The sequence below is a fragment of the Lepidochelys kempii genome, chromosome 8 (assembly GCF_965140285.1).
Source record: "Lepidochelys kempii isolate rLepKem1 chromosome 8, rLepKem1.hap1, whole genome shotgun sequence".
Lineage (NCBI taxonomy): Eukaryota > Metazoa > Chordata > Testudines > Cheloniidae > Lepidochelys > Lepidochelys kempii.
The window spans coordinates 48,806,598-48,834,318 of NC_136387.1; the positions used below are offsets into that span (position 1 = coordinate 48,806,598).

At 44.8% G+C, this 27,721-nt stretch overlaps 1 protein-coding gene across 1 annotated transcript; it reads left to right on the top strand.

Annotated features, from left to right (window-relative positions):
• Window positions 1-33: 33 nt before the first annotated feature.
• Window positions 34-27,721, top strand: ZBTB37 (zinc finger and BTB domain containing 37). The gene is made up of 4 exons (XM_073356416.2): window positions 34-139; window positions 8,567-9,519; window positions 10,760-10,859; window positions 16,534-27,721. The coding sequence occupies exons 2-4, from the start codon at window positions 8,597-8,599 to the stop codon at window positions 17,020-17,022; spliced, it is 1,512 nt and encodes a 503-aa protein (XP_073212517.1). The 5' UTR covers window positions 34-139; window positions 8,567-8,596; the 3' UTR covers window positions 17,023-27,721.

Genomic DNA, 27,721 nt, shown 5'->3' on the forward strand with positions numbered 1-27,721 from the left:
CGGCCGCTCCTTACCGGGGCACCGGGGGGGCGGGGGGATACGAACTAGGAGAGGGGGGAGGAATTTTCTTCCGGGGTGCGGCCCGCTCGGGGGGTTTCGCTTCCGGGACGGTGTTCCGGCCCGTTCCCACCCCCGGGAGGTAGGTACTTGCTGTATTCGGGGTCCGGCAGCCCCCCCGGGGTGGGACGAGGCGAGGCCTGGAACCGCCCAGCTCCCAGGGCGCTGTCACTCTCACCCCCGTGGGGTCGGCGCAGGAGGCCCCCTCCCTGGCCCAGAGACCCCTGCCGGGGCAGCGCAGTGCTCCCAGGGACACCCTCCCCGCACGGAGCAGCGCCCTATCGGCGGGGCACCCCCCGGGGGCTGCCTCCCCCTTATCTCAACACCACCTTCGGGCTGCCCCAGCCCCGTCCCATGGGGAGCAGCTCCCCGCCACATCCCCTCCCAGGAGCTGTCCCACCCCCACCACTCCCAGCCCTGTCCCATGAGGGTCAGCTCCCCCCTATCCCTAGGGCCGCTCCACCCCCACCCCCGACCCACCAAGGACAACTACTCCTTAGCCCCTCTGTGAGTGGCTACCCCAGCCCACCAAGAGCAAGCTCCCCTCATTCCCCCCACCCCAGCACTCTCCTACCCATCGTACTTCTCCCCCACCCCAGGGCTGTCCCTGAACCCACAGCCGCATCCCAATGAGATGCTGTCCCTCTATCCCACCAGGAGAAGCACGTCTGCTCTTTTCCTAGCAAAAGGCAGGACATCCCCATCCCGCAAACTCTTTAGCCACCCGCCAGCCTTGAAATCGTCCTTAGCAGTAACTCTACTCTGTGGTCTTGTGTACACTAGACTTCTGGGGGAATTCTCCCTTAAGTGCACAGCCACCAGGCAGGGCCAGTGATCATGTGACTGCTTGTGTATATAAGGCATGGACTGCCACCCGTGTTTTTAGTCACTGTGTCCTCTAGACCTGCTCTGAGTAGGATTAGATGGCAAGACATGCCCTGACTAAACCCCCACACGACAATTGCCTGCATGGGTGGCAGTGCAATGTCCATGCAAGCTGTGAGAGGCAGACCCTCTCACCCCTACCCTGACGCACAAGTCCTCTCACCCTCTACCCTACTCCACTTCCATATGAAGGGCAAGACCCTACCTACTTCACCTTGGGGAACACCCCCTGCAAATGTTTATTTATACAGCACAACAAGCATGCAGTTGCAGTTGCAAACATAAGAAGCAGTCCCTTCCTTGAGGAACTTACTATTAAAGTGCAAGGATAACAATATTTATCGGGAGGTAGAAGCCAAGAAAAAGATTACAGTGATAAGATCATGTGGTTGCTTCTGTTTGTTATAGACGCAGGCCACGATGGTTCTGCATTTTAACTTTTCTTTAACAGTGAAAGCTTTTACTTTGAGTTGTGTTATTCTGATGGAACTGGAGCGATTGGAGTAAAGGAGGCTGGATAGAGTGCAAGCACCACAGGTTGTTAGGAAGACACAGGGGAGGAAAGTGGTAGTGGGCAAAGATGTGCAATAGGGAAGGATAAAGAGTGGCAGGGGTCAAAGAGATAGATGCAGGTAATACACATGAGAATAGTACACAGGGCTGTGACACCAAAGTTAACTAGTTGGTGACTGAATTCAGGCTTCCAGAGAAAGTGATGGAAGGCAGTGGTGAAATTAGTTTGTAGTGAAAAGCCCTGAAGGTGGTTCCTTGGGGCTCCAGTTTTGGAAGAGCTGGTAGAAGCAGCGTGGTGTTACAGTACAGCAGCAGCTTTTGTAGCCCAGTTGTGTGAAGTATCTCTTGTGCAAATCTCCCTCCCTTAGAGAGCTGGACTTGGAGCAGAAGTGTGTGGCTTCCCTGGGACCGAGGTGAGGGAAGGAGAAAAAAAAAAGTAGCATCAAGAAAGCAGAGAACAGTGACTTGAAGTATGCTCAGACTGCTGGCATCAGTGTGAATCCAGCAGAGCTGAAGTCTTTAAGAGGCTGTTTCCAGAAGTTTGGCTCAAGCACTAGTTCTGGAGCTGTTTTGGGAATTAAATGCTATTTTGTGCTGTTTCAGGTGACTCCTGCTGGTTATGTTGGGCTTGTGCGCTCCCCACCATCTGGTGCTCTGGCTATTGGTGGCAGTGGTTTGGAGACACTCCACTGCCCCCAGTACATTCTACACACGTGCTAGCCTAGCGGCAGTTGCTACCAGAAACTTTCTGTTCGTCACCTACTCCTGTGCAGGAGTTTCTGAAGAGAATCAGGAATGAAGTGTTCTTTAGTCTCCAGATAATGTCAGACTCTGCATGATGTATTGATAAAACCTAAGATGAGAGCCCTACTATTGCTAACTCTGAGCATTCAGAAGTCATGGTTAGCCCACCCCCCCATGAGATTTTAACTGAATAAACTTGGAGGTTTTATTTGCCTTGTTTGAGCCTTTAAAGTTCATGATTTCGAGCTTCTTTGCAACCATGAGAGCTAGAAGCTTTTAAAAAAAAAACAACCAAAAGCCCCCTGCATTTATCACCCAACTCCAGGAGCTGAGGCTTTGAGACACCAAATATACTCATGCTAAAAAACAAGAGCTGGCAAGCTTTGTCTGTTGATGGAAAAAGTTGGTGATTTAGAGTGACAAGATCCCCCATTTTAGTTCATAATTGACAAGTTCTTGGTCCAAATTACATTTTACAGTTCAAAAGCTATTCAAGTTGGCCAGTGCCAACAATTAATACTGTCAGTCCACAAGTACTAAGCCTCTCCTGTTCAACTCAGCCCCTCCAACACAGGGTTTGCAGCTTTCCCTGCAAGTCATCAAGCCTGCTCTCTTATGACTAAGAGTGTATCTGTGCTACAAGGGATAAGTTCAAGTTGAGGATCCATCACTGAAAACCTGTCCCCCAAACTTTAGGCAAAGATTGGTGGCCTCAACTGCTATGGCACCTCAGAGTGAGGCATTTTCTAATATAAGCAGAAAACAAGTGTTATAAGGCCAATACCTTAAATTGTATTTTAAAATACATCAGAAGCCTTTGCAGCATCTGGAGCACAAATGTAATATGCTCCTGCAAGTAGTACTGCCCAGCTGATGCTTCCAAAGGCTCTTCAAGTGAAGACCTGGAGGGAGTGCACATGTGGGTCACAGTCAGGCTGGAAGGGAATAATGAGTGGGGTCCCCCAGGGATCAGTTCTGGGTCTGTTCAGTATTCTGAGTTATTTGGATAATGGCACAAAGAGTACACTTATAAAGTTTGTGGATGATACACAAGCTGGGAGGGGTTGCAATTGTTTTGGAGGATAGGATTAAAATTCAAAATGATCAGGACAAACTGGAGAAATGTCCTGAAGTAAATATAATTAAATTCAATAAGGACAAATGCAAAGTACTCCACTTCGGAACGAACAAACAGCTGCACACATCCAAAATGGGAAATGACTGCCGAGGAAGGAATACTGTGGAAAGGGATCTGGGGGTCATAGTGGATCACAAGCTAATATGAGTCAACAGTGTAACACTGTTACGAAGAAGCAAACATCATTCTGGGATACATTAGCAGGAATGTTGTAAGCAAGACACGAGAAGTAATTCTTCTGCTCTGCTCTGTGCTGATGAGGCCTCAACTGGAGTATTGTGTCCAGGTTACCGCATTTCAGGAAAGATGTGGACAAATTGGAAAAAGTCCAGAGAAGAGCAACATAAGTTGTTAAAGGTCTAGAAAACATGACCTATGAGGGAAGATGGAAAACCTTTTATGTAATGGTCTCCCCTCATTCTTCTCTTCTCCAGTCTAAACAAACTCAGTTTTTTCTATTACATAAAATGAGTTTTCAGTTACAAAAAAGATTGTTACAAGGAGGAGGGAGAAAAATTGTTCTCCTTAATCTATGAGGATAGGACAAGAAGCAATGGGCTTAAATTGTAGCAAGGACAGTTTAGATTGGACATCAGGAACAACTTCCCATGTCAGGGTGGTTAAGCACTGGACTAAATTGCATAAGGAGGTTGTGGAATCTCAGTCACCGGAGATTTTTAAGAGCCAGTTAGACAAACACCTGTCAAGGATGATCTAGAGCTTAGTCCTGCCTTGGGTGCAGGGAACTGGTCTAGAAGACCTTTTGAGGTCCCTTCCAGTCTTACAGTTCTGTGATTCTAAGTTGCATTACCCAGGTTTTTTGCAAAACTAAGGTTAGGAACTAATACCAGAAAATGCAAAAATTGAGGTCTCGCAGCAACGTTGACTCATACAGTGTATGTTTGTTATGTTTTATTGCTTGGAATTTACCTTCTAAACAGTGGGGGCAAGTTAAAGGTGATTTTCAAAGGGAAAGGGGGGAACTTGTCTGTGGACAAACTAGAACAAAAAGTTCTCACTTAGGCTTACCCAAGTCCTAAAGTGTCATCTCTTCAGAGTCAATGTAAACAAAGGTCTTTAAATCCCCTTGCCTTTGGGGCAGGGTGGATACAAATGAATTATTTTTAAAAAATTGGATTTTTTAAATTTAAATCAGATTTTTTTTGATAACATGCTTTTTGAAGAAAAAACCTATCTAAAGATAGTTTTAATTAAATACATTATAGCTCAAAGATATCTCTACATGGAATAGGAATTATAAATTCTAATTCTATAGTATGAGACAATATATTCATGTAATATTTAAGAAAAGTTTTGTAAATGAGTTCCAATAGTTCATGGATTAGGGACCCAATCTTATGGGGTTCCAGGGGCTTCTGTATAGATTATTTAGGTTAATCTTTCTATCTACCCAATGGGACTCAGTGCTCAGTCTAGAAGATACCATCAGAGGGGCTTTGTTTTGCAGTTCTCAAACTATGGATGTGTGTCTCCAGAGGTAACATGCTTGTTAACAGCAAAAATGCTTTTAAATAAATAATATATAGAGGTGAGAAATAGTTAAATAAAACAATTTAAATGTCTGTCTGGTGATGTTCTCCTCCTAATACAGCATGGCAAGAAAATCCTCCAAATATTAACAATTAAGATGTTGAATTGGCGATAGTTTACCTCCCAATGACTTCATAAATATCTGCTTCAATTACCTTGGGTAAATGAAATAAACAATCATTCATTTTCTGATATCGCTGTAAAACTAATCTGAAAATTTTTCAAAATAAATCACTTTAAAAATGTATAGTGTGTACCTTCTAAAAATGAAACGTACATCTGTCTCTGAGTTGTGAAGAATATGTATTAAGGTTATAACAACCAACAAGAATGTACTTTTATGTAGAAATCCATGAATCAATAAAGAGTCTTCCTGACTAGTGATTTAAATCAAATCCACCCTGCTTAGGGGAAAACAAATGCAGGTTCTGATTTTTCTCTGCCTTCAAGGGTTAAGGCAAACAAACTCACAGATTGTTTTTAAGAGGCTCTACCAAAAACAGCTACCTTCCCTTACCATGCATGTAGAATTGGACTGCCAATAGCCAACACCTAACTGAGTCTTCCTTCTCTTTTTTTTCCACTGAATGCATCCGATGAAGTGAGCTGTAGCTCATGAAAGCTTATGCTCAGATAAATTTGTTAGTCTCTAAGGTGCTACAAGTACTCCTTTTCTTTTTGCGAATACAGACTAACAGGGCTGCTACTCTAAATTCCTTCATATATCTCAGGCTGGTTTCCTGGGAGGCTAATAGGCTCCAGCTGCTTCTGAACCTTATCCATTAACCCTTGCTTCCCATCGTAGTCCTGCCTTGAACCCTAGGGCTTCCAGACCCAGATGTGTAGTATACCCTGATGCAATGCCGTTCTGTGTTTATGATCAGAAAGAAGACCTGAATGATTTAACAAGAGAAAAAATACCATTTATTTTTACATTAGAAATGTGCAAGTGGAGGACATAGTAGGATTATGTGATTTCAGGCCTCTGATCCTGAAGACATTTGAACATGTGCATAACTTGATGTTAATGGGACCACTCACATGAGTGAAGTTATGCACGTGTTTAAATGTTTGCAGGATGAGGGCTATAGATATTAGACAAGTGACACCAGATTAATTAAGAAGGGAAGTGAAACTTTTTTTTGTTACCACCAATTTACTCAAACACCCTACAAACAGTTGGATCCGCTTGTTAAAGATTCAGCATTGTTGTCCCTTCAGTTAAGGAGTGAGAGAGCTCATAATGAACATCTGACACCTCCAACAAACCAGGGAAGACAAGACTTGAGATTCCAGATACTGCGAAGGAATACAAAAAAACAGAATAAAATGCTTTTTAAAAAAAAAACAAAAAAAACAACCCACCTTTTGGCTTTCCTACTACACCAGAAAAAACAAAAGAATACCCATCCAATTTACTTTCCTTTGTACATCACTGTTAAGAGTACAGTCAAGACCCTGGCTTTTATATTTCCTCATGTTTAAAATTCTAACCTTAGTATTGCATGAACTTAGACCTTTGCACTCCATTTTCTTGTTTGTTTTTTAAAAGACAGGACAAAAAGGAAGAACATTTAGATATGGCACTGTGAAGTTGCACAATTGCTTTGTGCAACTTATGGGTTTTAATCTTAACCACCCTGTAGGTACACAAAATTTTCTACCTGCGGCATTGTACAGTTTTGCAATGTTTTGCACATCTTTGTGGTATGACAGACAGTTATGTAGCTTCAAGCTTAGTATTGTATTTTGCTGTGCATGGACAAACCCCCCACAAAGTGCCTTTTAAGCCTTAGTCCCTGATCCTGGAAAGACACACATGCTTAACTTTATGCATATGACTAGTCCCATTGACTTCATGATTTCTCAGAGTAGATACAGTCTAAGGCAGGATATCCCTGGATTCCCCAAAATTGTTTTGATGCCTGCTGTAGTCTGCCTAATCAGCATTTCAAATGCCATCCAAGTTGGAACCTGTTTATGTCACAAGTGGTTTTTATTGAGTGCTATTTACTTGGTCTGCATCTATAGTTTTAGTTTTGTATCATTCTTATTTGTAATTACATCTACATTTGGTCATTTGGAATTTTTACCATATATGGCGAAGGCTCATTTTCAGACTTTGCCAACAAGATACACGAGGATCATAGAAAAATGAAGGAAGGAAAACTAATTAACTTGTTGTCATTGACCATCATCATTCACAATTAATATTTTGCTGTATTCATCTCTTTGCCCAAAGAAATAAAAATGTTAGCTACTGTATTTTTCATTTTCACAGCGGGAGCTTGGCCAGTTTATAGAGCACAGGACTTGCAGTTGAGAACTGGATTCTCTTCTAGCCTCTGTCATTGACTTATTGTGTGATTTTTTTTTTTTTTTGGCAAGTTTCAGAAGTGTCTACTAATATTGAGAGCCTCCATTTTGAGTGCCCTACCTGAAACACCTAGGGCACCTAAGTTATATGGGTTGAGCCCTCTGAAAAATTCTTGGAAGCTTGGCAACCAAAGTTAGTGGACATATGGAAATTTAGGCCTCAACTTTCCACCTTTGTTTCCCCTTCTGTAAAACATGGGTATAAAGATACTTGCTCTTCTTTGTAAAGTCCTTTGATATCTATAGATTAAAATGATGTATAAGTGCTAAGTATTATTATCATCCATTAGGCAATCAATTACATATGTTAGTGTCTCAACCATTTTTAATGTTTTCCATGCTGGGGAAAATCAATTCTACTGAGCTCATTTTGGAGGCCCACAGAGTGAAATTTTGAGAGCTAAGCAGCAGGAGTTGTGGAGGTGGGTCCATTAGAAGATTAATTATCTTATAAAGTGATCCACAGAATGCAAAAGCTGAGACCCCGTGCAAGCATTAGTAAATCAAGCTTCACAATACCTCTGGGAAAATCAAAGTGCTTCAAGATTCATAGATTACAAGGCCAGAAGGGACTGTTGTGATCATCTAGTCCAGGGGTTTTCAAACTTGATTGCACCACGACCCCCTTCTGACAACAAAAATTACTACATGACCCCAGGAGGGGGGACTGAAGCCTGAGCCCGCCCTAGCCCTGCCACTCTGGAGTGGGAGCCAAAGCCCAAGGGCTTCAGCCCCAGGCAGGGAGCCAGTAACCTGAGCCCCGCCACCCAGAGCTGAAGCTCTCAGGCTTCAGCTTTGGCCCTGGGTGGCAGGGCTCAGGCTTCAGCCCCAGGCCCCAGCAAGTCTAATGCGAGCCCTGGAGACCCCATTAAAAAGGGATCCCGACCCACTTTGGGGTCCACAGTTTCAGAACCGTTGATTGTCTAGTCTGACCTCCTGCATAACCCCAGCCAGAGAATTTTACCCAACATAATTCCTAGAGCAGAGCTTTTACAAAAGCATCCAATCTTGATTTAAAAATTGGCAGTAACGGAGAATCCACTATGGCCCATGGTAAATGGTTAATTACCCTCACTGTTAAAAATGTACACCTTGTTTTCAATCTGAATTTGTCTGTCTTCAACTTCCAGCCGATGGATCATGTTATATGTTTCTTTGGTAGGTTGAAGAGCCTATTATTAAATATTTGTTCCCCATGTAGGTATTTATACATTGTAATCAAGTCACCCCCAAGATGCATGGGTGAAGGGTGCTCCAAGTACAAATTATCACTAGTCCTATTAATTCTGTTTTTCTTTCCAGCTGGGTTGTACACCTACAACTGGGGCAGCCATGGAGAAAAGTGGAAACATTCAGCTGGAGATCCCGGACTTCAGCAACTCTGTCCTGAGCCACCTAAACCAGCTGCGCATGCAGGGCCGCCTGTGTGACATAGTGGTCAATGTGCAAGGACAGGCTTTCCGTGCTCACAAAGTGGTGCTGGCTGCTAGCTCACCCTACTTCCGTGACCATATGTCATTGAACGAGATGAGCACAGTCTCCATTTCAGTCATCAAGAACCCCACTGTTTTTGAGCAGCTCCTTTCCTTTTGTTATACCGGGCGGATATGCCTGCAGTTGGCTGACATCATCAGTTACCTAACGGCAGCCAGCTTCCTGCAGATGCAGCACATTATAGACAAATGCACGCAGATCCTCGAGGGAATTCACTTCAAAATTAATGTGGCAGAGGTTGAAGCTGAACCTAGTCAGACTAGGACAAAGCATCAGGAGAGACCCCCAGAGTCTCACCGGGTTACCCCAAATCTAAACCGCTCTCTGAGCCCACGTCACAACACTCCAAAAGGGAGTCGTCTAGGCCAGGTCAGCACTGTGCTGGACATTCGGGAGCTGAGCCCCCCTGAGGAGTCCACCAGTCCTCAGATAATTGAGCAGAGTTCAGATGTGGAGAGCAGGGAGCCCATACTGCGGATTAACAGAGCAGGACAGTGGTACGTTGAGACAGGAGTGGCTGACCGTGGGGGACGGAACGACGATGATGTTAGGGTGCTTGGAGGAGTGCACATTAAAACAGAGAACCTGGAGGAGTGGCTGGGAACGGAGAATCAGCCATCAGGAGAAGATGGGAGCAGCGCTGAGGAGGTCACGACCATGGTAATTGACACAACAGGCCACGGATCGATGGGCCAGGAGACTTACACATTAGGGTCATCAGGAGCCAAAGTGGTTAGGCCAACCAGCAGTGAGATTGACAGGTGAGGTTCCTTTAACCCGTTTACTGAGTGTGGTTGGAAGAGCATACTCCACAATATTTGTATCTCGCTTGACCGTGTGTCTTCCCTGATCATTTATCGCTGTTTATTTCACACACTATTCTTAGGCTTATGTGCTGACAGATTTTCTTTAAAAGTATATCTGTTACTAGTCCTCAAGTATTTGCTGTGTGGTGAATAAGAACAGCTTCTCCAGTTACAGGCTAGATAGGGTAAAATCATAAGGGTATCAACCATCCTCCTTCAGAAACAAGCTGGTCACCCCCAGTAAGTCAGGAGGAAATCTGCCTCTTCGTGGTACAGGATTGCAGAATTCAGTGTGTTGTGGAGGGTGTTAAATATTCCTCTGAAGCAGCTGTCATCTGGCCACTTTGAGAAAGAGAACATGGGATTGGATGAACCACTGTTCTTTCCTGATGTGACAGTTTCTCTGGTAAGAGCAGAAGGCCTTCATTTATAGGAAGTGATTATATTTGTGTTGTCAACTCCCTATCCCACTGCCTCATTTGTTCTGATTAAAGCAAAAGGTCCCAGCTGTATTTGTGGTGCTTTTCCTCACCCTTCCTTTTCTTCTCTCCCATCCCAAACCCTCCAGTCCTCTGGGAGAGCAGCTTCCTGGAAATGGTGGATACCCCATCATTTAAAACTATAAAAGCTCTGAAAACTATACTGGAGGTAACGATCCTGGGATGGCCTTCAAGGGAACAAACTAGCTCTGGGCAGGTCTCATTTCTAATTTCTGTGATTCATTCCTCTCCTTAGATCAGCTGGCCTTAGACACTTGGGTATCCATCATTTTTCACCACACACAACTTCCACCACTCCTTCCCTGAAGCCATCTGCATCATCTGTGGGACATCCCTCATCTATACTTGCCCAGGGAGTTGGAAGACTGGAGGTGCCTTTTGAGCAGAGGTTTCTTCTCTTGCAGTGCTGCCTGAGTCAGTGCGCTATCCCATTTCCCTTTTTATTTTAGTAGCAATCAAAAATCTGCCTATTCCTGAATCAAGTTGGTTGACCCAGTTTCATATTTCAGATATTAACACTGGAAGAACAGACCAGTCTGTCCTGGTGTTTTTTACATTTGCACTGCTCCATATTCTGTCTCCTGATGGGGAAGAAGAGATTCTCTGCAGGTGCTTCCCTTGCCCCCCAGTACATGTACTGACCATACTGCACCGATAGCCATTAAAAACTTTATTTACACTCTTCACCCCCACAGATTTAGTCCTTCTGGCAGCATGGTTACTGTAACTGAGCGGTACAGATCGAAAAGTGAGTCTCCCGGGCGGATGGATGAGCCTAAGCAGCCCAATTCCCAGGTACACAACCTAGCTCAGGGGTTTGGATAACCAGTGAATGATGGTGTTGGAAAGTTACAGTTACTGTATTGTGACCACATATGCATGTTATACTTGATAGAAATGCTGTATGTGTCTGTGGCAATGTAAAACTTAGGATGACCTTTGCTATTTATTCCCTTGCTTTTTAAGTGCTTGGGTTTCATAAATGACATAAGAGGTAACTCACACTTGGATTAAAAGAACAAGAAGACCACCAAACCATGTTTACACAAACTCCTGCTGATGCTGCCATGGGTGCAGCTGTGTTGATAGTAGTTCTGGAGGGATTTTTTCCCGCTAAAAATGCCCTCAGATAGCTAGAGTCATAGAAGATAAAAGCTGTCTATTGGTTTCCAGCTAACTTGAATAGTTCAGGTGTTAGGAGCTTGTGCTGATGGTTCTGGGGTCCGTCTTCACTGATGTCCTTGATGGGGTGATAAAAGTGCACCTACGGTCATTTAAAAACATGTCTTTGAGGGATAGAGGAATACAAGGAAAAAGACATTTTGCAAAGATGTCAAAAAGCAGACATATTAAAGGCTTTTACTCTCTGAATGTACGTACTCAGTGAAGTAAATGTTAAGCACCCACAGTTTGTCAGTCACTGGTTCATAAACCCGGAAAGCATGAGGATTTTGTTGTTATAATGGGGAACTAAAATCAACCTGAACAGTGGGAGGCTACCACCTCTCCAGATGAAACCATGCACAGCTACAGAGCCAGGACTACAGCTTTAAAAAAATTTGCATCTACTGCTTGAGCCAAAGGAATAGCTCTATAAGAGTCATCTGGAGAAGGACTCTTGTGTTCTTACTAAGCTGGAGTTGGCCAATAGAGTTGGCAGCCACTTCTCTCTTTCTCTCTCTCAGGCATAGGACCCAGGACTCCAGTTGAAGTCCAGCTATGGGCGCTCCGTATCTCTGAAATCCAGGCCCAAAGTGACTGCTCCTGATCCCATTGAGGTCAATGATAGAAAATACCCTTTGACATTAATGGTGCTGGATTGGATCCATAACTGTCAATGGAAGCAGGATTGGGCCCCTGACTGTCCATTGTTAATAGCTTTATGACAAACTGTTTTTTCCACATGGAGCAGGTGCCTGAGTTTTCAAGGAGACTTAACTTTATGGGAAGTTTGAAGGTTAGTAACAGGCTGTTGTAAGCTGGAGGAGAGACCAAGGAAAGTTAGACAAAAGTCAGAAATTCAGATTGGTAGGTGTCATAACCATACAGCTAAGGGTATCCTAGAATTCCTCCTTACCTGTAAGGGGTTAAGAAGCTCAAATAACCTGGTTGGCACCTGTCCAAAAGGACCAATGGGGAAAGAAGATACTTTCAAATCTTGGGGCGGGGGAAGGCTTTGTTTTGTGTGTTCTCTTGGGAAGCAGAGAAGCATCAGGTCAGAAAACAAGTTCTCCTATAAACCATCCTAAACGTCTCTCATATTACAAAAATTGTAAGTAAAAGCCAGGCAAGGCATGTTAGATTATCTTTTGTTCTGCTTGTGAATTTTTCCTCTGCTGGAGGGAGGTTTATTCCTGTTTTGTGTAACTTTGAAACGAAACCTAGAGGAAGTTCTGCTGTGTTTCTGAATCTTTTGTTACCCTGTAAAGCTATTTTCCATCCCGATTTTACAAGAGGTGATTTTTACCTTTTTTTTTTTTTTTTAAATAAAATCTTTCTTTTAAGAACCTGACTGATTTTTCTATTGTCCTAAGACCCAGGGGTTTGGGTCTGTGATCACTCTGTATCCAATTGGTTAGGATATTATTCACAAACTCCCCAGGAAAGGGGGTGTAAGGGTTTGGGGGGGATATTTTGGGGGAATAGGAACTCCAAGTGGTCCTTTCCCTGATTCTTTGTTCAATCACTTGGTGGTGGCAGCGTACCATCCAAGGGCAAAGAATTTGTGCCTTGGGGAAGTTTTAACCTAAGCTGGTAGAAATAAGCTTAGGGGGTCTTTCATATGGGTCCCCACATCTGTACCCTAGAGTTCAGAGTGGGGAAGGAACCCTGACTTGGTGGCAGCACGGTGGGATCATTTTGAATCAAAAGCACAGTAGGATTTTAAAAGGACAGTTTTTTTTTCCTTTTGGCTGCTTGGAAAGCAGGGAGGTTTTTTTTTTTTTTAAAGCTGGGAGCACCTGGAGGTTTTGTTCTCTGTCTGAGAGCAGGGTAGTTAACCTCCTGCAGGGGAATTCACAAGTGTGTTTTTTTTGTTTTGTTTTGTTTTCTTTCTAGCTCTCGGGTTAGGCTAGATCAGGGGTCTCAAACACGCGGCCCGTGGGGCTATTTCCTGCAGCCCACCAGCTCCCCACGGTCCCCCTCACAGCATTTACCTAGAGTGGCTCCGGCCCAGCGTGCACCGGGGGCAGGGCAGGCTCCCTGCCTGCCTGTCCTGCCCCTGCGCTGCTCCGGGAAGTGGCCGGGACCTGGGGGAGAGGGGGTACAGGGGTCTGTGTGTTGCTGTTGCTTCCAGGCACCGTCCCCAGCAGCTCCCATTGGCCCTCCCAGCAACAGCAACACACAGACCCCTGTGCCCCCCTCCCCCAGGTCCCGGCCGCTTCCCGGAGCAGTGCGGGGGCCTCCCTGCCCTGCCCCCGGTGCACACCGGGGCCAGAGCCTGCCCCCCGAACCCTTCCTGCAGCCGAACCCCCTGTCCTGCGCCCTCTGCCGGACCCTGCACCCCTGTCCTGCGCCCCCTACCAGACCCCGACCCCCTGCCCTGCGCCCCCTGCTGCACCCTGCACCCTTCCTGCACCCTGACCCCCTGCCCTGAGCCCCCTGCCGCACTCTGCAGCCCAACCCTCTGCCCTGAGCCCCCTGTCGCACCCTGACCCCTGCCGCACCCCACACCCCTCCTGCACCCCACACCCCAACTCCCTGCCCTGAGCTCCCGCCACACCCCTCCTGCAGGTGGTGGAGGAGGGGGTGGAGTTGGGGTGGGGATTTCAGGGAAGAGGTTGGAATGGGGCAGGGGAGGGGTGGGAAGAGGTGGGGCAGGGGCGAGGCCTCATGAAAGGGGTGGAGTGGGGGCAGGGCTGGGGGCAGGGGGGAGGTGTCAGTAATGCGGCCCTCCGGCCAATGTACTAGTCCTCATGTGGCCCTCCTGGTCATTTGAGTTTGAGACCTCTGGGCTAGATGAAACACAGAAAGGCTAGGATGACTGACAGTGACGTCAAAAAGAAATTAGAATTAGCCAGATTGGAAGCTGATGAGAGACCAAAAGAACATGATAGACTGATGGAGGCAGAAAAAGCTGCCCATGAGAGAGCTAGGGAGGCCCAGTGGGAGGCCCAGAAGCATGCTCAGGAGGAGAGGGAAAGAGAGAGAAAGCATGAACTGGAGTTAGAGATGGCAAGGGCAGAATATACCAGACAACCCTAGTAATCCTTCTCCAGGTACCGCTTCCCATCCCAGAAAGTTCCCCATCTACAAGGCAGGCGATGATACCGAGGCCGCCTTAGAAAATTTCGAAAGGGCCTGCCTTGAGTACAGCATCTCTGCAGACCAATACATGATAGAGCTCAGGCCGCAGCTCAGTGGACCCTTAGCAGAGGTGGCGGCTGAAATACCTAAGGAACACATGAACAGTTATGAACTTTTTAAAAAACAGGCCAGAATCAGAATGGGGCTAACACTTGAGCATTCCCGTCGGCAGTTCAGAGCCCTAAAGTGGAAACTGGACGTGCCATTTTCCCGACACGCCTACCACATTGTAAAAAATTCACAAGCAGAACAAAAGATAATCTAACACACCTTGCCTGGCTTTTACTTACAATTTTTGTAATATGAGAGACTTATAGGATGGTCTATAGGAGGAGTTTTCTGATCTGATGCTTCTCTGCTTCCCAAGAGAACCACAAAACAAAGCCTCCCCGACCCTGCAAGATTTGAAAGTATCTTCTTTCCCCATTGGTCCTTTTGGTCAGGTGCCAACCAGGTTATATGAGCTTCTTAACCCCTTACAGGTAAGGAGGAATTCTAGGCTACCCTTAGCTGTATGGTTATGACAGTAGGTTTGTAATGTGCCATAAGATAAAAATACCTTGGATTTTCATCATACTTTGCAAAAACATCCTATTGTGCCTTCAGAAGAAATCCAGAAATGTTCAGATCAAGCTAAACATATAGGGCAGGGCAGGACAGTAGTTGCTACCCTAAGTATGAAAAGGCTACTGCTTCTCCATACAGAAATGGCCTTAAACTCCAGTTGAAAAGGCTGGTTGGAATTGTGCACTTCTAGCCACACCAATGGTCAAGCGTTACATCACCCTGCTCCCCTTGGCTTTGTATGGCGGGTGTAAATAGAGTACCTGTGGGCAGCACTTTCATATAAGGTGCTGTGGTTTTGTTCCTTTCATTTCATCCAAGCTTTCTACTCTAAGCATGATCGAATGGTGAGGCACCTGGCACTGGAATGCTCCTGCTGCCACATGCTCCATGTTTCCCCGCTGAAGGGACGGCCCTTCCGGGGTTACATGGGCTACCTGTCTGGGGATATGGCATTTTATGAAACTGGCGTAACACTTCAAATGCAAGTGCTGTGTCCTCCCAACCTGCAGGCAAGAGTGCAGGTATCCAGGGGACCATGTATTTGTGTCAGTTCAGTATGAGTGTGGTAGCTGGCCAGGAATAGCAATGTGAATGGTTGTCCTAGCTTCCAAGTTGGGGTTAAAGAGCCACGCTTGGCTACCCTTCTTTCTAGTTTAATAAGATAATAGATTCATAGATACTAAGGTCAGAAGGGATCATTATGATCATCTAGTCTGACCTCCTGCACAGCGCAGGCCACAGAATCTCACCCACCCACTCCTGCGAAAAACCTCTCACCTATGTCTGAGCTATTGAAGTCCTCAAATCATGGTTTAAAGACTTCAAGGAGCAGAGAATCCTCCAGCAAGTGACCCGTGCACCATGCTACAGAGGAAGGTGAAAAACCTCCAGGGCCTCTTCCAATCTGCCCTGGAGGAAAATTCCTTCCCGACCCCAAATATGGCGATCAGCTAAACCCTGAGCATATGGGCAAGATTCACCAGCCAGATACTACAGAAAATCAGGACATCCGCATGCTGTTCCTTGCTTTGTGACCTTGAGCGAGTCATTTAAACCCTCTCTGCCCTGAGGTTCCCTTCTGTAAAGTGGGGTAATACTGACTTCACGTCCCATTGGTGAGATATAATTCATTGCCTGTGAAGTACCTAGAGCTCTTCAGATGTAATTTTCATACTTATTTTGCCTTCATCATACTAAATCTCTGTCCATTCACTTACTTTTCTTTTTACAAGTAATATCAAAAAAGGAAACACCAATATTTTAATAAAAGGGCACTGGTTTGGGTAGTGAACACAGCATTGGTACGTTTGATCCAAAACTCGATTCAGCTAAGTGCCATACTGATGATAGCCATATTTATCTTCCCAGATCCCAGGGAACAAGTTAGGTAATCTATTAGTCCTCAGAGCAAAAGCCCCATTGAGCTAAGCACTTAAGTGTGAATTTAAGACTGAGCATGTGAGTAGTCCTATTGACTTCAAGGTTTGGCATTTACTTAAGTGTTTGACTGGATCGGTGCTCAAGAGAGGAATAAAAAGATACTGTTTCTTTCTAGCTGACTGTCTTCCTTTTTCTGTCTTCAATGTGTCTGGCCCAGGTGGAGGAGTCTGCCATGATTGGAGTGAGCGGTTATGTTGAGTATCTCCGTGAACAGGAAGTGTCTGAGCGGTGGTTCCGGTACAACCCACGGCTCACCTGCATCTACTGTGCCAAATCCTTCAACCAGAAAGGCAGTCTGGACCGGCACATGCGTCTTCACATGGGCATCACGCCCTTCGTTTGCCGCATGTGCGGTAAAAAGTACACCCGCAAGGATCAGCTGGAGTATCACATCCGCAAGCACACAGGCAACAAGCCCTTTCATTGCCATGTTTGCGGCAAGAGCTTCCCCTTCCAGGCCATCCTCAACCAACACTTTCGCAAAAACCACCCTGGCTGTGTGCCTCTGGAGGGGCCGCACAGCATTTCTCCCGAGACCACCGTCACCTCCAGGGGGCAGGCCGAGGAAGAGTCTCCCCCGCAGGAGGAAGCTGTTGTAGCAGGGGAGACGGCACAGGGATCTGTGTCCACCACCGGGCCAGATTGAAATGGGTTGTGGGGGAGGACCCTCTTCCCGTTTGGCTGTAAGCAGTCAGCACCGAGACGGCGGGCTGGTACTGTAATCAGTGCAATGCCACCACCGGACGGGATGTTGCCAAAACAGAAGATTAACAAAAACAAAGTGCTAAAAGCTTTTCCCCTTTTCCTCATCTCCTTGGGAAAAAACAAAACTGGGTCAATCGACTTCTGATTCAGGGATCGACAGGATTTTTTAATGTTTTTAATATATTCAGTAGCGATCCAGGAGAAGCAGTCATTTTATTTCTTGACAGCATTTTGGCTCAGCACCTCGGTCTCTGTGGTGGTGGTTGGCTGTAATGGCCCCAGTTCAGTGAGTGCAGTGCACAGGTGTCTGTCTTCGCAACAGCTGCTGGTCCATCACATGGGGTAGCAGGGGCAAGGAACACTTACCCTCCCCTTTTCCCAGGTAGTTGTCATGTTAAAGAAATATCACTCTCCTGGTGGATCTTGCCCTACCTGAGTGTATTTATCCTGTCTTATTTTGGTGTGTCTCTTTTAAAATTTTAATTAAACCATTATTTTAGGGCTTTCTGCTTGCCCTTTCCAGGCATATGGCATTCTGCCCACTTGTTAAAAGCGGGCAGCAACCTTTGAGCAGTATTCTAGAGGTCAGCAAAATCTGAAGCGCGTAGGCTACTGAAAGTGAAATTAGCAGCTGTGAGGTTTGCATTAGACTCGTCTACATTTTTTGGGGAGGGGATTTGGGACAGGGTGCGCTTATTGGTGCTAGTATTAATAGCACAGAGCATTTCAACTTCCTGACCAGTTTCTGCACACTGCAGTGCTTCACATGTTGCCAAGAGTTAGGAAGAGGTTTCTTGTTTGGATGAATTGACAAGTGAGAGGCTGGCTACCTAAGTCATCTTTGGCTTTCCTTGCACTTGGTTTTACATAACAGCAATACTGTATATTGAAACAGTCCAATCCCAGTGAAATTATCATGGGTTGTTTTTAACTATGTCTCCGTGTACTAGTTTGATAAGTTTATATAAATCAAATGCAAAAAAAACCTGACATTAACTCCTCATAATGGTTCAGGAAATTCAAAGTTGCTGCTCCTACAGTAATCGTAACTCTGTCCCTTGCACATATTATATTCCAGGTAGCTCTGAGGTGAAGGGTAAGTGTACCAAACCCAGAGCGATATGCCTTCATCACGTCTCAGACATGTTTGCACATGCAAATGTGTTTATAAATTAAAAAATAGTATAGGTACATCGGTGCAAGTTCAAAAGAGCAAATGTCTTGATGTCCTTTTAAAAAGTCTTTAAAAATATGCAATAGTTGAAGAGTTGGCTTTGACTTTGATGCTGGGTTGTATGTAAGTGCAAATAGGAATGAACTGCTGGTCCTACTGCTTTTGGAGCTTGGAATTAGGAGAGGCTGCGTGTCTGAAGGAAGCCTGTGGTCCGAGGGAACATAGTGTGTGATGGGGGAGGATGAACATCAGGCTAGTGGGAGGAGCAAGGAGGCGTTTGAAAAACAGTGTAAACATTAGCACAGAATTGGCGGACAGGAGACCTCAGTTTTTATACCTTTCCCTCCTAGTGATTTGGGGTACTTCTCCATAGCAAAAAAAGACCTGTGGCAGTGAGTCTCAGAGCCTGGTCAGTTGACTCAGGCTAGCAGGGCTCATGCTGCAGAGCTAAAAAATAGCAGTGTAGACATTTGGGCTCAGGCTGGAGCCTGGGCTCTGAAACCTGGCAGAGAGGGAGGGTCTTGGAGCCCAGGCTCTAGCCCGAACCCAAATGTCTACACTGCTGTTTTTACCCCCACAACGCAAGTCCGAGTCAGGTGACCCAGGCTCTGAGACTTGTTGCTACAGAATTTTGTGCAGGCTCTGAGACTTGTTGCTACAGAATTTTGTGTTTTGCTGTGTAGATGTACCTTACAGTGTAACCCTGGGCAAACCAAACCTTCCTGTGCCAGTTTCCCTATCTGTAAAATGGGGGTAATACTACTTCCCTACCTCACAGCATGCTTGGATGGAAGAATCTCTAGAAGGGCAAAGTATTATTATCCACTCTCCTGTGTAACATAAGGGTCACACTGCCTCCTCCACCTCTTTCCCAGCTAGCGAAGGCCATGGTAGTGTGGTTCTTTGCGTGCAATGTAAAGGAGGGGAATTGGAATAGACAGTTTGAATCTGGTGGTGCCATGATAGAATGCAATGAGGATGCTCTCTCAGAGGGAAGCTTTGGGGATGTTCTGAGGTAGGATAGTTGCAAAGTACAGTTCTGTTGATTACAGTAGAACCTCAGAGTTATGAACTCCAGAGTTACAAACTGATCAGTCAACCACACACCACATTGGGAACCAGAAGTACGCAATCAAGCAGCAGCAAAGACAAAAGAAAAAGCAACTACAATACTGTGTTAAAAGTAAACTACTAAAATAATAAAGGGAAAGCAGCATTTTTTTTTCTGCCTAGTAAAGTTTCAAAGCTGTATTAAGTCAATGTTCAGTTGTAAACTTTTGAAAGAACCACCATAATGTTTTATTCAGAGTTACGAACGTTTCAGAGTTACTAAGAGCCTCCATTCCCGAGGTGTTCATAACTCTGAGGTTCTACTGTATTTAAAACATAGACATTGATGCCGTACCACCTGTCAAGTGGCAGAATAAGACAGTGAAAGCTGTTCTAATGAGTCACCCCCAGGACCATCAAAAGTCAGCAATCTAGTGAAGGTCAAACAAAATAGGACCGGAAACCTTAAGAGTATTTGAAAGCGGCCACAGAAGAAAGGAGAGAGGTGGTTGTTAGTGTGGATTTCTCCAGAATCAAGGCCAGAGGGGAAATGGGATGCACAGAATATGCTGCGTTAGTCATAGCTGTTGAACTTACCAAAAAAACCCCCCAAACTATCCTGTTCGCACTAGAGAGCATCAGAAAATACTTTTAGTTACCTACAAAATTTTAAGTGTTTAAAATTTAACTTTTAAAATACTACCAACTGTAAAACATAAAATTATTTATATACATGTGTATGTATATATATATAGTAGGAAAGTTTCCCTACTGAGCTTGCTGGGAAGAGAAGGGTGAAGGTGCAGTAACTGCTATACAAGCAAAATTTCTCCGAAGCCGATGGCAACAAATTCATTAAGTGATGAAGGGCTGAAATGAAATACTGAATGCCTTGTCCGTATGACATGGCTATGAGTTTCTTGAACAGGTTTTTACTGTATTGATACTGTGAACAGAGGAGATCCTAGTAATCTTGGATAATGTCAGCACCTCCTTGCTCGCTGATTCACTCCTCTTAATTGGCCTGGCAAGAGCCGTGAAATTGTTTTTTACTATTAGCCTAGGCTAGTCTAAAAAATAAACAATAATAAAGCTTGTGAAAGAATTTTTTGTGTTGTGCAGCACTTGCGGTTGTACAAACAACCATTTCTGATTGCATGTGAAAGAGCCAATATTCTTGCCTAGGCCTTGTTGAGGTAAAGTTTATAGCTTGTAGCTAGGGTAAGTGTAAAGTATGGGAGTGGGGATCATTAATACTCTTTTTGTACATTTACTGAATGTGTATGTGTGTATATTTGTGTGTGTGGAGATCCTGGTGTCTCTAGTGCTTTCTCTAACAATGCTGAAAGCTATCTATGCTAGCAATTTGAGAACCAGGTCAGATGGGGCTGTTTCTGAAATTATCATCACTAATGGTTCAGTTTTCTAGTGAAAATGAGGCCAAGATGGGAGAAAAGAAATGACTGGTGTCTTGCCTACGATAGAAAAAATACTACTCATTTTTCAGCAAGGGTGCAGCTGCTTTGAGCAGTTTTTCATGACATAGTGATAAAAACCTTAGGCCGGTGTACATTGGCGATTATACCTTTGTTGCAGCTCCACTGATGTTGGGGGGGCGGGGAAAGGGACATATTTTTCTAGTATAGACATATCCCGGATTGGCTGGGGATCTGGCTTTGCATTTCAGTGTGTAACTGCAACTTTTCACCTTTGCTAAACTGTGATTTCAACCGTGATTTGAAGGGGCATGTGTAGAGAAGAGCTCTGTCATATATTAATACTTCTGTAATTAATATGTCTGTTAGAGCTTCAGAACCAGGGCTTAAAATCCCACTTGCCTATGTGCCCCTGCCAAGAGAGGAACATGGATCATCAATTTCTGGAGAATATTGTTTTTCTGTAATGGGGGGGGGGCGGAAATTTCTAGTTCTTGATGGTTGCAAAGATAACCTTCCAAATGTGAACTGATGCAGGCGTTTCCCTGAGTCTGCAGAAAGCTCTGGTCCCCTCACTGCTGGCCATAGCTTTGCCAAGTAGGAGCAGCGTGAAATTAATGCCACTCTGGGCAGTTTCGCTGCTGCCACTGGGTTTTCTGTGAATAGCTGTGGAAAAACCAAGAATCGTGTCAATATTGTGCTGCTGCTTTTTAGGAAAGCTAAACTCCTCCTTTTGATCCTCCTTGCCAGAAGGCTGGGGAAGGGCAAACTCTTCCCCACACTCTTGCAGCAGCCATGAGGCTCTGGGGCTGCAGGAAGGGAAAAGAGAGCGGCTTCTCTTTCCCCACAGACCGCTAGAGAAGGGTGGATGGCTGTACAACATTTATTTGTATCTCTAGCCAGAGGCTGATACAAAACATAGAGCCTCCTACCAGGATCCAGGGATAGCAACCTGATAAGAATCCAAGCAGTTGAGCTAGGGGGGGAAGCCCCTACTTATCTTTCGTATGAGTCTCTGGGCCTATCATCAGGTTATTGCACCCACTGATCATTTTCCATACCCTGGTCAGTATGTTTAGTCCTCTGTCTAGGCAGGTTGTTAGTAAATTTTTCAAGCCACCTTTTGTAGAATTCAGTTTTCAAAGGCCTGGATGATGAACTAGAAATGGAATATGGATAATTTCACTTCTAGATCACTGGTTTAAATCCCAGGGAGACAGGTAGTGACTAAACTTTGTTACCATCTGACAGTTATTCAGTGCAGGAAATACGTTTGGAACTAATTGGCAGTCTTTCTGAAAGTCTTAGCGAAGCGATGATCGTGGATTTAATGAGCATAGAGCCAGGACATGTGTAATCCCACACATGGTCCTTCCAGACCAGGGTTGAAACAAATTGACTGGGAAAAGCTCTCCTACCGCTTGTTCTGTATCTATCCTGTGACACCCAAATGACCTCACTTTCCAGTGCTGTCAGTGCCTCAACTTTCACCAGTAATAAATTTACTTAAAAATGTGGCCTCAATCCTGCAAATGAACTAAGAGAACAGACCCTTGCACTTGTGTGGAACCCCTTTGACTTTAATGGGGATCTGTCCATACAGATCCATTTGGAGGATTTGGGCCTTAACTTTTATGTGCTACTGCAGAAGCAGATGAAAAATTATCTGGAAGATGCAGTTTACAGTGCAAATTAGCCCATAAAATGGATACTTTGAGTCATGCATTTTAATTAACAGCAAAAATTAGCACCCAGAAAACCTATTAGTTAAAACTTTATAAAAATCTGCTGTTTTGCACACAGTGGTGCCTGACTAATTTAGAGGTACGATTAGAGCATGCAGACGATTTCCATTCTCAGGCTGCTTTGCTTTGCTTTTGGAGAAATGTTTTGGGGATAGGAGAAGCCAAAGGAATGCTGCTTTGTGGAGCCTCAAATTGTTTGAGCTTTTAGTTTGGGGTTTTGTGTAATTCAGGTTTGTCAGAGAAAAATATTTCCCTTAATTCTCTCTTTCATGAGAGGATGTTCTGTAGTGGCTAAAGCTTGGGGTCTGAAGTCAGAAAATCTGGGCTCTTTGAACAGCTGTGCTACTGATGGGCTATGTGTCATTGGGCAAGTCTCTATACCTGAGTTTCCCTTCATTGAAATGGAGATAATGATACTCATTGGGGTGGAATACATGTCGTGAGGCATAACTCATTGATGGTTGTAAAGCGCTTTAAGATCCTCAAGGAAAGGCTCTAGAGCTAGCAAAAAATGTTTATTATTTAAGCCATTGTGATTCAAGGGAAATTTTTATATAAAACTATATTTATTTGTGACCAAATGGAAGCTAGTACTATGCAAACACTACAGGCTGTTGTTTGACCGCAATCAGTGTCAGGCCTTTTAGGGCTGTTTGGGGAATAGAATAGGTTGGTTTTTAAAAAGGCAGCAGTCCAGAGCTCATGTTGTGTCACAGCCAGGGGAACTGGAACCTCAAACTGTTGTAAATCTAGGGGGCGCGGGAAACAACCCATTTCAAGTGGGTGATAGATTTTGGCCAAAAGAGTCCTCCCATCTCTAGTTACGTGGGCGCATTGTTGCACGTGAATGACCAACGAAGTGCATACTAAAAAGGCTGTCTTTGAAAATGTAGCTTTTTTACAAGCATAACGGGAGATACAGAGCCTGGAGTTTGGGAAGGTGGATCTGAAGTGTTACGGATGCTAGCTAGAAAAGGACAGAAGGTCTAGAGCAAAGGTTTCCAAACTGTGGGGCATGTCCCCCGGGGAGGGGCACCATAAGGTTAATGGGGCGCGAAGACATGATGGGGCCATGCTCAAAAGCCAGGGTCAAGGGGGGGGTGTTCAGCAGGGGAAGCATTTGGGGCTCTGTGCAGCCAAGACCAGGCTCCCTGCTCATCTTGCTCCTCGATTGCAGCAGCCAGCAGTTATCCTCCTCTGCTGGGGAGGCCAGCAGGGATTCTGTGAGCAGGGAGCAAAAGGCTGCACCCTGGCAATAATGATACCCTGCTCTGCCCCAGCACCAATGGGAGCCAGCCAGCCAACCCAGTTCCCCTGTGACTGCTGAGCCCCCACCCCTTCCCTGATCCTCCCCCTCTCCACAGTTATGGAGGGGTGAGCATGGGACATGAATCTACAAAGGGGGGCTCAGCAAAAATGTTTGGCAACCTCTGATCTAGAGAACTAGGCAGTGAAATTTGCATGGTTGAGTGGGAGTCTGACTGGGAATGTACGTCTTCCATACCAAGGGTTGAGTTAGCTTCACAAGAATCTTCTTATCCCTGAATATTACTGAGGGAGAATGGCTGGGACCTATTGTTTTAGTGTCATTGTGCTGAATCTGGTCCCATTGACGTCACTGGAAATCTTGCCATTGACTTTGATGGGACCAGAATTTGCCCCATTGACAGCAAAGGGTCTGATGTGGTTTGTACCACTTCTCCATGGCAGGTAAGATCTCTGCTTCTGGCACGAATCTTCAGTCTTAACTCCTGATGTAAACTCAAAATATTCCTAGCCAGAATCTTCATTGCTTTATTTTACTTCCTATTCCTGGGGAGTCTAAGGTTTCAGGTGTCTTGCTGTGTTCTCCACCTCCAAACTGTGAAGAAGTTACTACTGTTTCCTTTAATTTATTTTGTTCTTGTTCATAAAAGTCAGTCAGTCTGTGATTCAGCTGTATCATCAATGTCACCATCCAGCACTTTGGTATCTTGTATGCCCCAGGAATGGATGATATATATTATGGTGGGGAGAAAAGAAGCCTTGGGTGAAGAAAGCAGAATTTTTCTTACTACAGCTATCATTAGGGGTGTATAAGCCTTTCAATATTAAGATGGGCTGCAATATTCTAATCAAATTTTAATTTTAATCTGGTCACGAACTACAGATTGCTAGATGACACATCTTGGCAGCAGAAGGGCACTTGTAGGGGATGATTCTGAGCAGTTCTTAGATGTCTTATTTACATCCATATTTCTGACTTGAGACCCAGTGTTGGTGAATCTCTTAGGAATTTTAACCTTGAAACCTTTGAGACTGGGTGGTGAAGGGAATGGATTAAAAAAGAAATTTCTAAATTGTTTTTTTCTCTTCCAAAGTAGTTTATATTTTTGGAGAAACAAGCTTTCTCCTTTTGAATCTCTTACTGGTTTCTCTGGTATCTTCCCTAGTGTCAGAGTTTTTCAAAGTGTGGCTTGTATGGTTAGTGTCTAATTAGATGGGACAGATTACCCCATTACAATCCACACCCCTGGCAGCTACCAGTCCCTAAAGAGGGTTTCACAGCCGCTTCAGAAGAGGCACGTGTCTTACTGTGGTGGCTAACCAGAAAGCTCTCACGATGAGATCAGAGAGGTGGCATCGGGACTGATGGCTCTCAGTATTATGGCTTCGCCTATTTGGTAGGTCTTCTGTGCATTGGAATGAGCTGCTTTTCTTTTGCATCTGACAGCAGCACCCTTTAGGTCTACTGGCTATTGACAAATCCCTGTTCGGCATGGTGGGAAAGGGAGAGTGACAAGCAATGACATTAGCAAAGCAAATTGCATCTGTCCATACATTTTGACTCTCTTGTAGCCACAGTAGAACATTAGTTACTGCCGCTGTGATTGGCCAGTAATGAAATGGCTGTTAGATTGCAGAGAAGTGGTTATTAACCTACCTTGAGTATAAAACAGCAGTCGCATACATGTGCATTCTCAGCCTGTAACACTCCTTAAGAGATCACCTATGCCACCAGTATAGCTGAGTCAGGGCTTTAGCCTGGTATGGAACAGAGGTAAAGCATTGTCTGCACTATAATGTGACTATTCTCCTGACTATTTCATCTGTAATGCAGATGGGTCCTACAAGAAGTATTGCAGCATTTGTGTCCAGTTCCTTGCTAAAACTAAGGGCTGGTTTACATGGTGCGGCCATGTACAGTAGAGGAGAGTGAATTCTAAAATGCACCACCATGGAAGGGAATAATTATTTATAATTACAAGCAGTACTATGTTAAGGTGGACGAGGGTACTTTGAGTGCATGCCAGCAGGGCCCATGCGGGCCAGTTAGCATACAACACCTTTGGTGTGCTTTAGAATTCACACCCCTCTAATGCACATGGCAGCAGTGTGTAGACAAAGCCCTAGCTGGTGAATCAGAGGGTTACTTGTTAAGAATACATTGATCCAAGAAACTGCATGGTGCTGGCATGGCTTCTGTTAGCGCTAAGGTTTTGTTGCATTCAGATAATTTCGGAGCATATTCTGAAACGTATACTCTTTTTACAATAGTAGGTCATTCGTCACTGTAATTTAGACGTGTTTTTACTTGGTAGGACTGGGAATTCAGGCTTCCAGCTGATCGTTATTGTGTCACTCACTGGAGAGAGAGCCCTCTGATCTCACTATACTTGTACGACTTCAGCAGAAGTGGGGCACAGGGGGAATGAATACAGAATGGTGTTTGCTCTATGTGAGCAGGTGTCTTTCCCAGTTTACTCACAAACACAGTCCACACACGGTATAGAGTCCAAACTCACTCCCCTCACAGGGTTCTGTTTTATTACCACAGAAATTAACTATAACATACATAGCTTCTCTCTGGGCTTGGCTGCTCATAGTGTTCCTCCCACTGCATTACTCAGCCCACACCCTAGATTGCCTCCTTCTAGAAAGCTTCTCTCTCTTCCCTTGTATCCAGTGGGGTAATGAGCCACCTACTTCTATAAGTTAGCAGAACTCACTGTCCATTCCCCAATATAATCAATGCCTGTTAGCAAGATGGGGTGTTTCAGGCAATCTCTGCCAGCTAGTCCAGTCCAGTCCAGTTTGCATTTACTGATTCCAGAGACTCCTATAGACAGTGAAGAGTATGGGAAGGCTCTCCTGTTCATATCTGGCAAATACAAAAAGATTTAAGTTAACCAGTTTCTGACTGTGACTGCTGGGTACTGTTCTGCAATTACTGGTTGTTGCATTGTGCTAGACACTGTACAAACACATAGGAAGACATAGTCCCTGCCCAAGGAGCTTTGTCATACGTCAGTTTTGTGAGGGAAAAAATTCCTTTAGGCCAAGGCTTCCCATGGTAAACCTCAGCTTGCAGTCAGCCTGCATCCCTTCTGAGGTTATAATGGACATACTAGTGCAGTGGTTCTCGGCCTTTTTTCATTTGCAGACCCCTAAAAAATTTCAAATGGGGGTACAGATGCCTTTGGAAATCTATTGTATGAACGTATGTTGAATTCTGTTCAGCCAGATTTCAGGCCAAGTCTTTTGCAGAGTCCTTCGACATAGTCCACGGACCACAGGTTGAGAACCACTGCACTAGTGAACTCCTAAGTGCAGTTGTCTTTAGCAGGAGCCACTGTAATACACCAGTTAAAGGGAAGGAATATAGGATCCTGGGAGGACACGCACCTAAGAACAAATATCCCAGTGGGGCAGAAAAGAATTGTTGAACAAATGGACAAATAGGGTGTACATGGTACTTCTATTTGTATTGGTGCTAAAATAGTTTTAAATCATGTCATTTTTATTAACAAGAAAATAGCCCTTTTTTTTCCTCTTGGAAATGGGCAGAATAAATTTAAAATTACACTAATCTAAATCAGCTATAAACCCCCACCCTGACTGCACAGTGAGTTAGTAAAGATACTCCAGGCAAAGGTTTTGGTGGGTGGTCTGGAGATTAAATTTTTGTAAATTAATATTTATGGCACTGCGTCCACGTCAGCTGTGACCATCTTGATTGCATAAAAGCATTTACTGTGAATGTGCCACGTTGATTTACAGCTTTAATGCTTGTCCTGGAAATTTGGGTGCAAAAACCAGACTTTTTTCCAGTACAATGACGTTTTTGCACTTTCTGTTTATAGTTAATATCATTTAGTACCCTTCTCTAAGTGGGTCTCTACGGCAGGCTGATATCAGTGTTACAAGTAAGGGGCATGTTCTAAAATGTGGGGAGAGAGGTTAAGGGACTGCAGC

What these genes read in the sequence shown, in the direction of transcription:
- ZBTB37 (XM_073356416.2), top strand. Translation starts at nt 8,597, where the DNA reads ATGGAGAAAAGTGGAAACATTCAGCTGGAGATCCCGGACTTCAGCAAC. An exon ending in ACCAGCAGTGAGATTGACAG is followed by an intron (nt 9,520 to 10,759) that starts GTGAGGTTCCTT and finishes TCACCCCCACAG; the next exon opens with ATTTAGTCCTTCTGGCAGCA. An exon ending in CTAAGCAGCCCAATTCCCAG is followed by an intron (nt 10,860 to 16,533) that starts GTACACAACCTA and finishes TGTCTGGCCCAG; the next exon opens with GTGGAGGAGTCTGCCATGAT.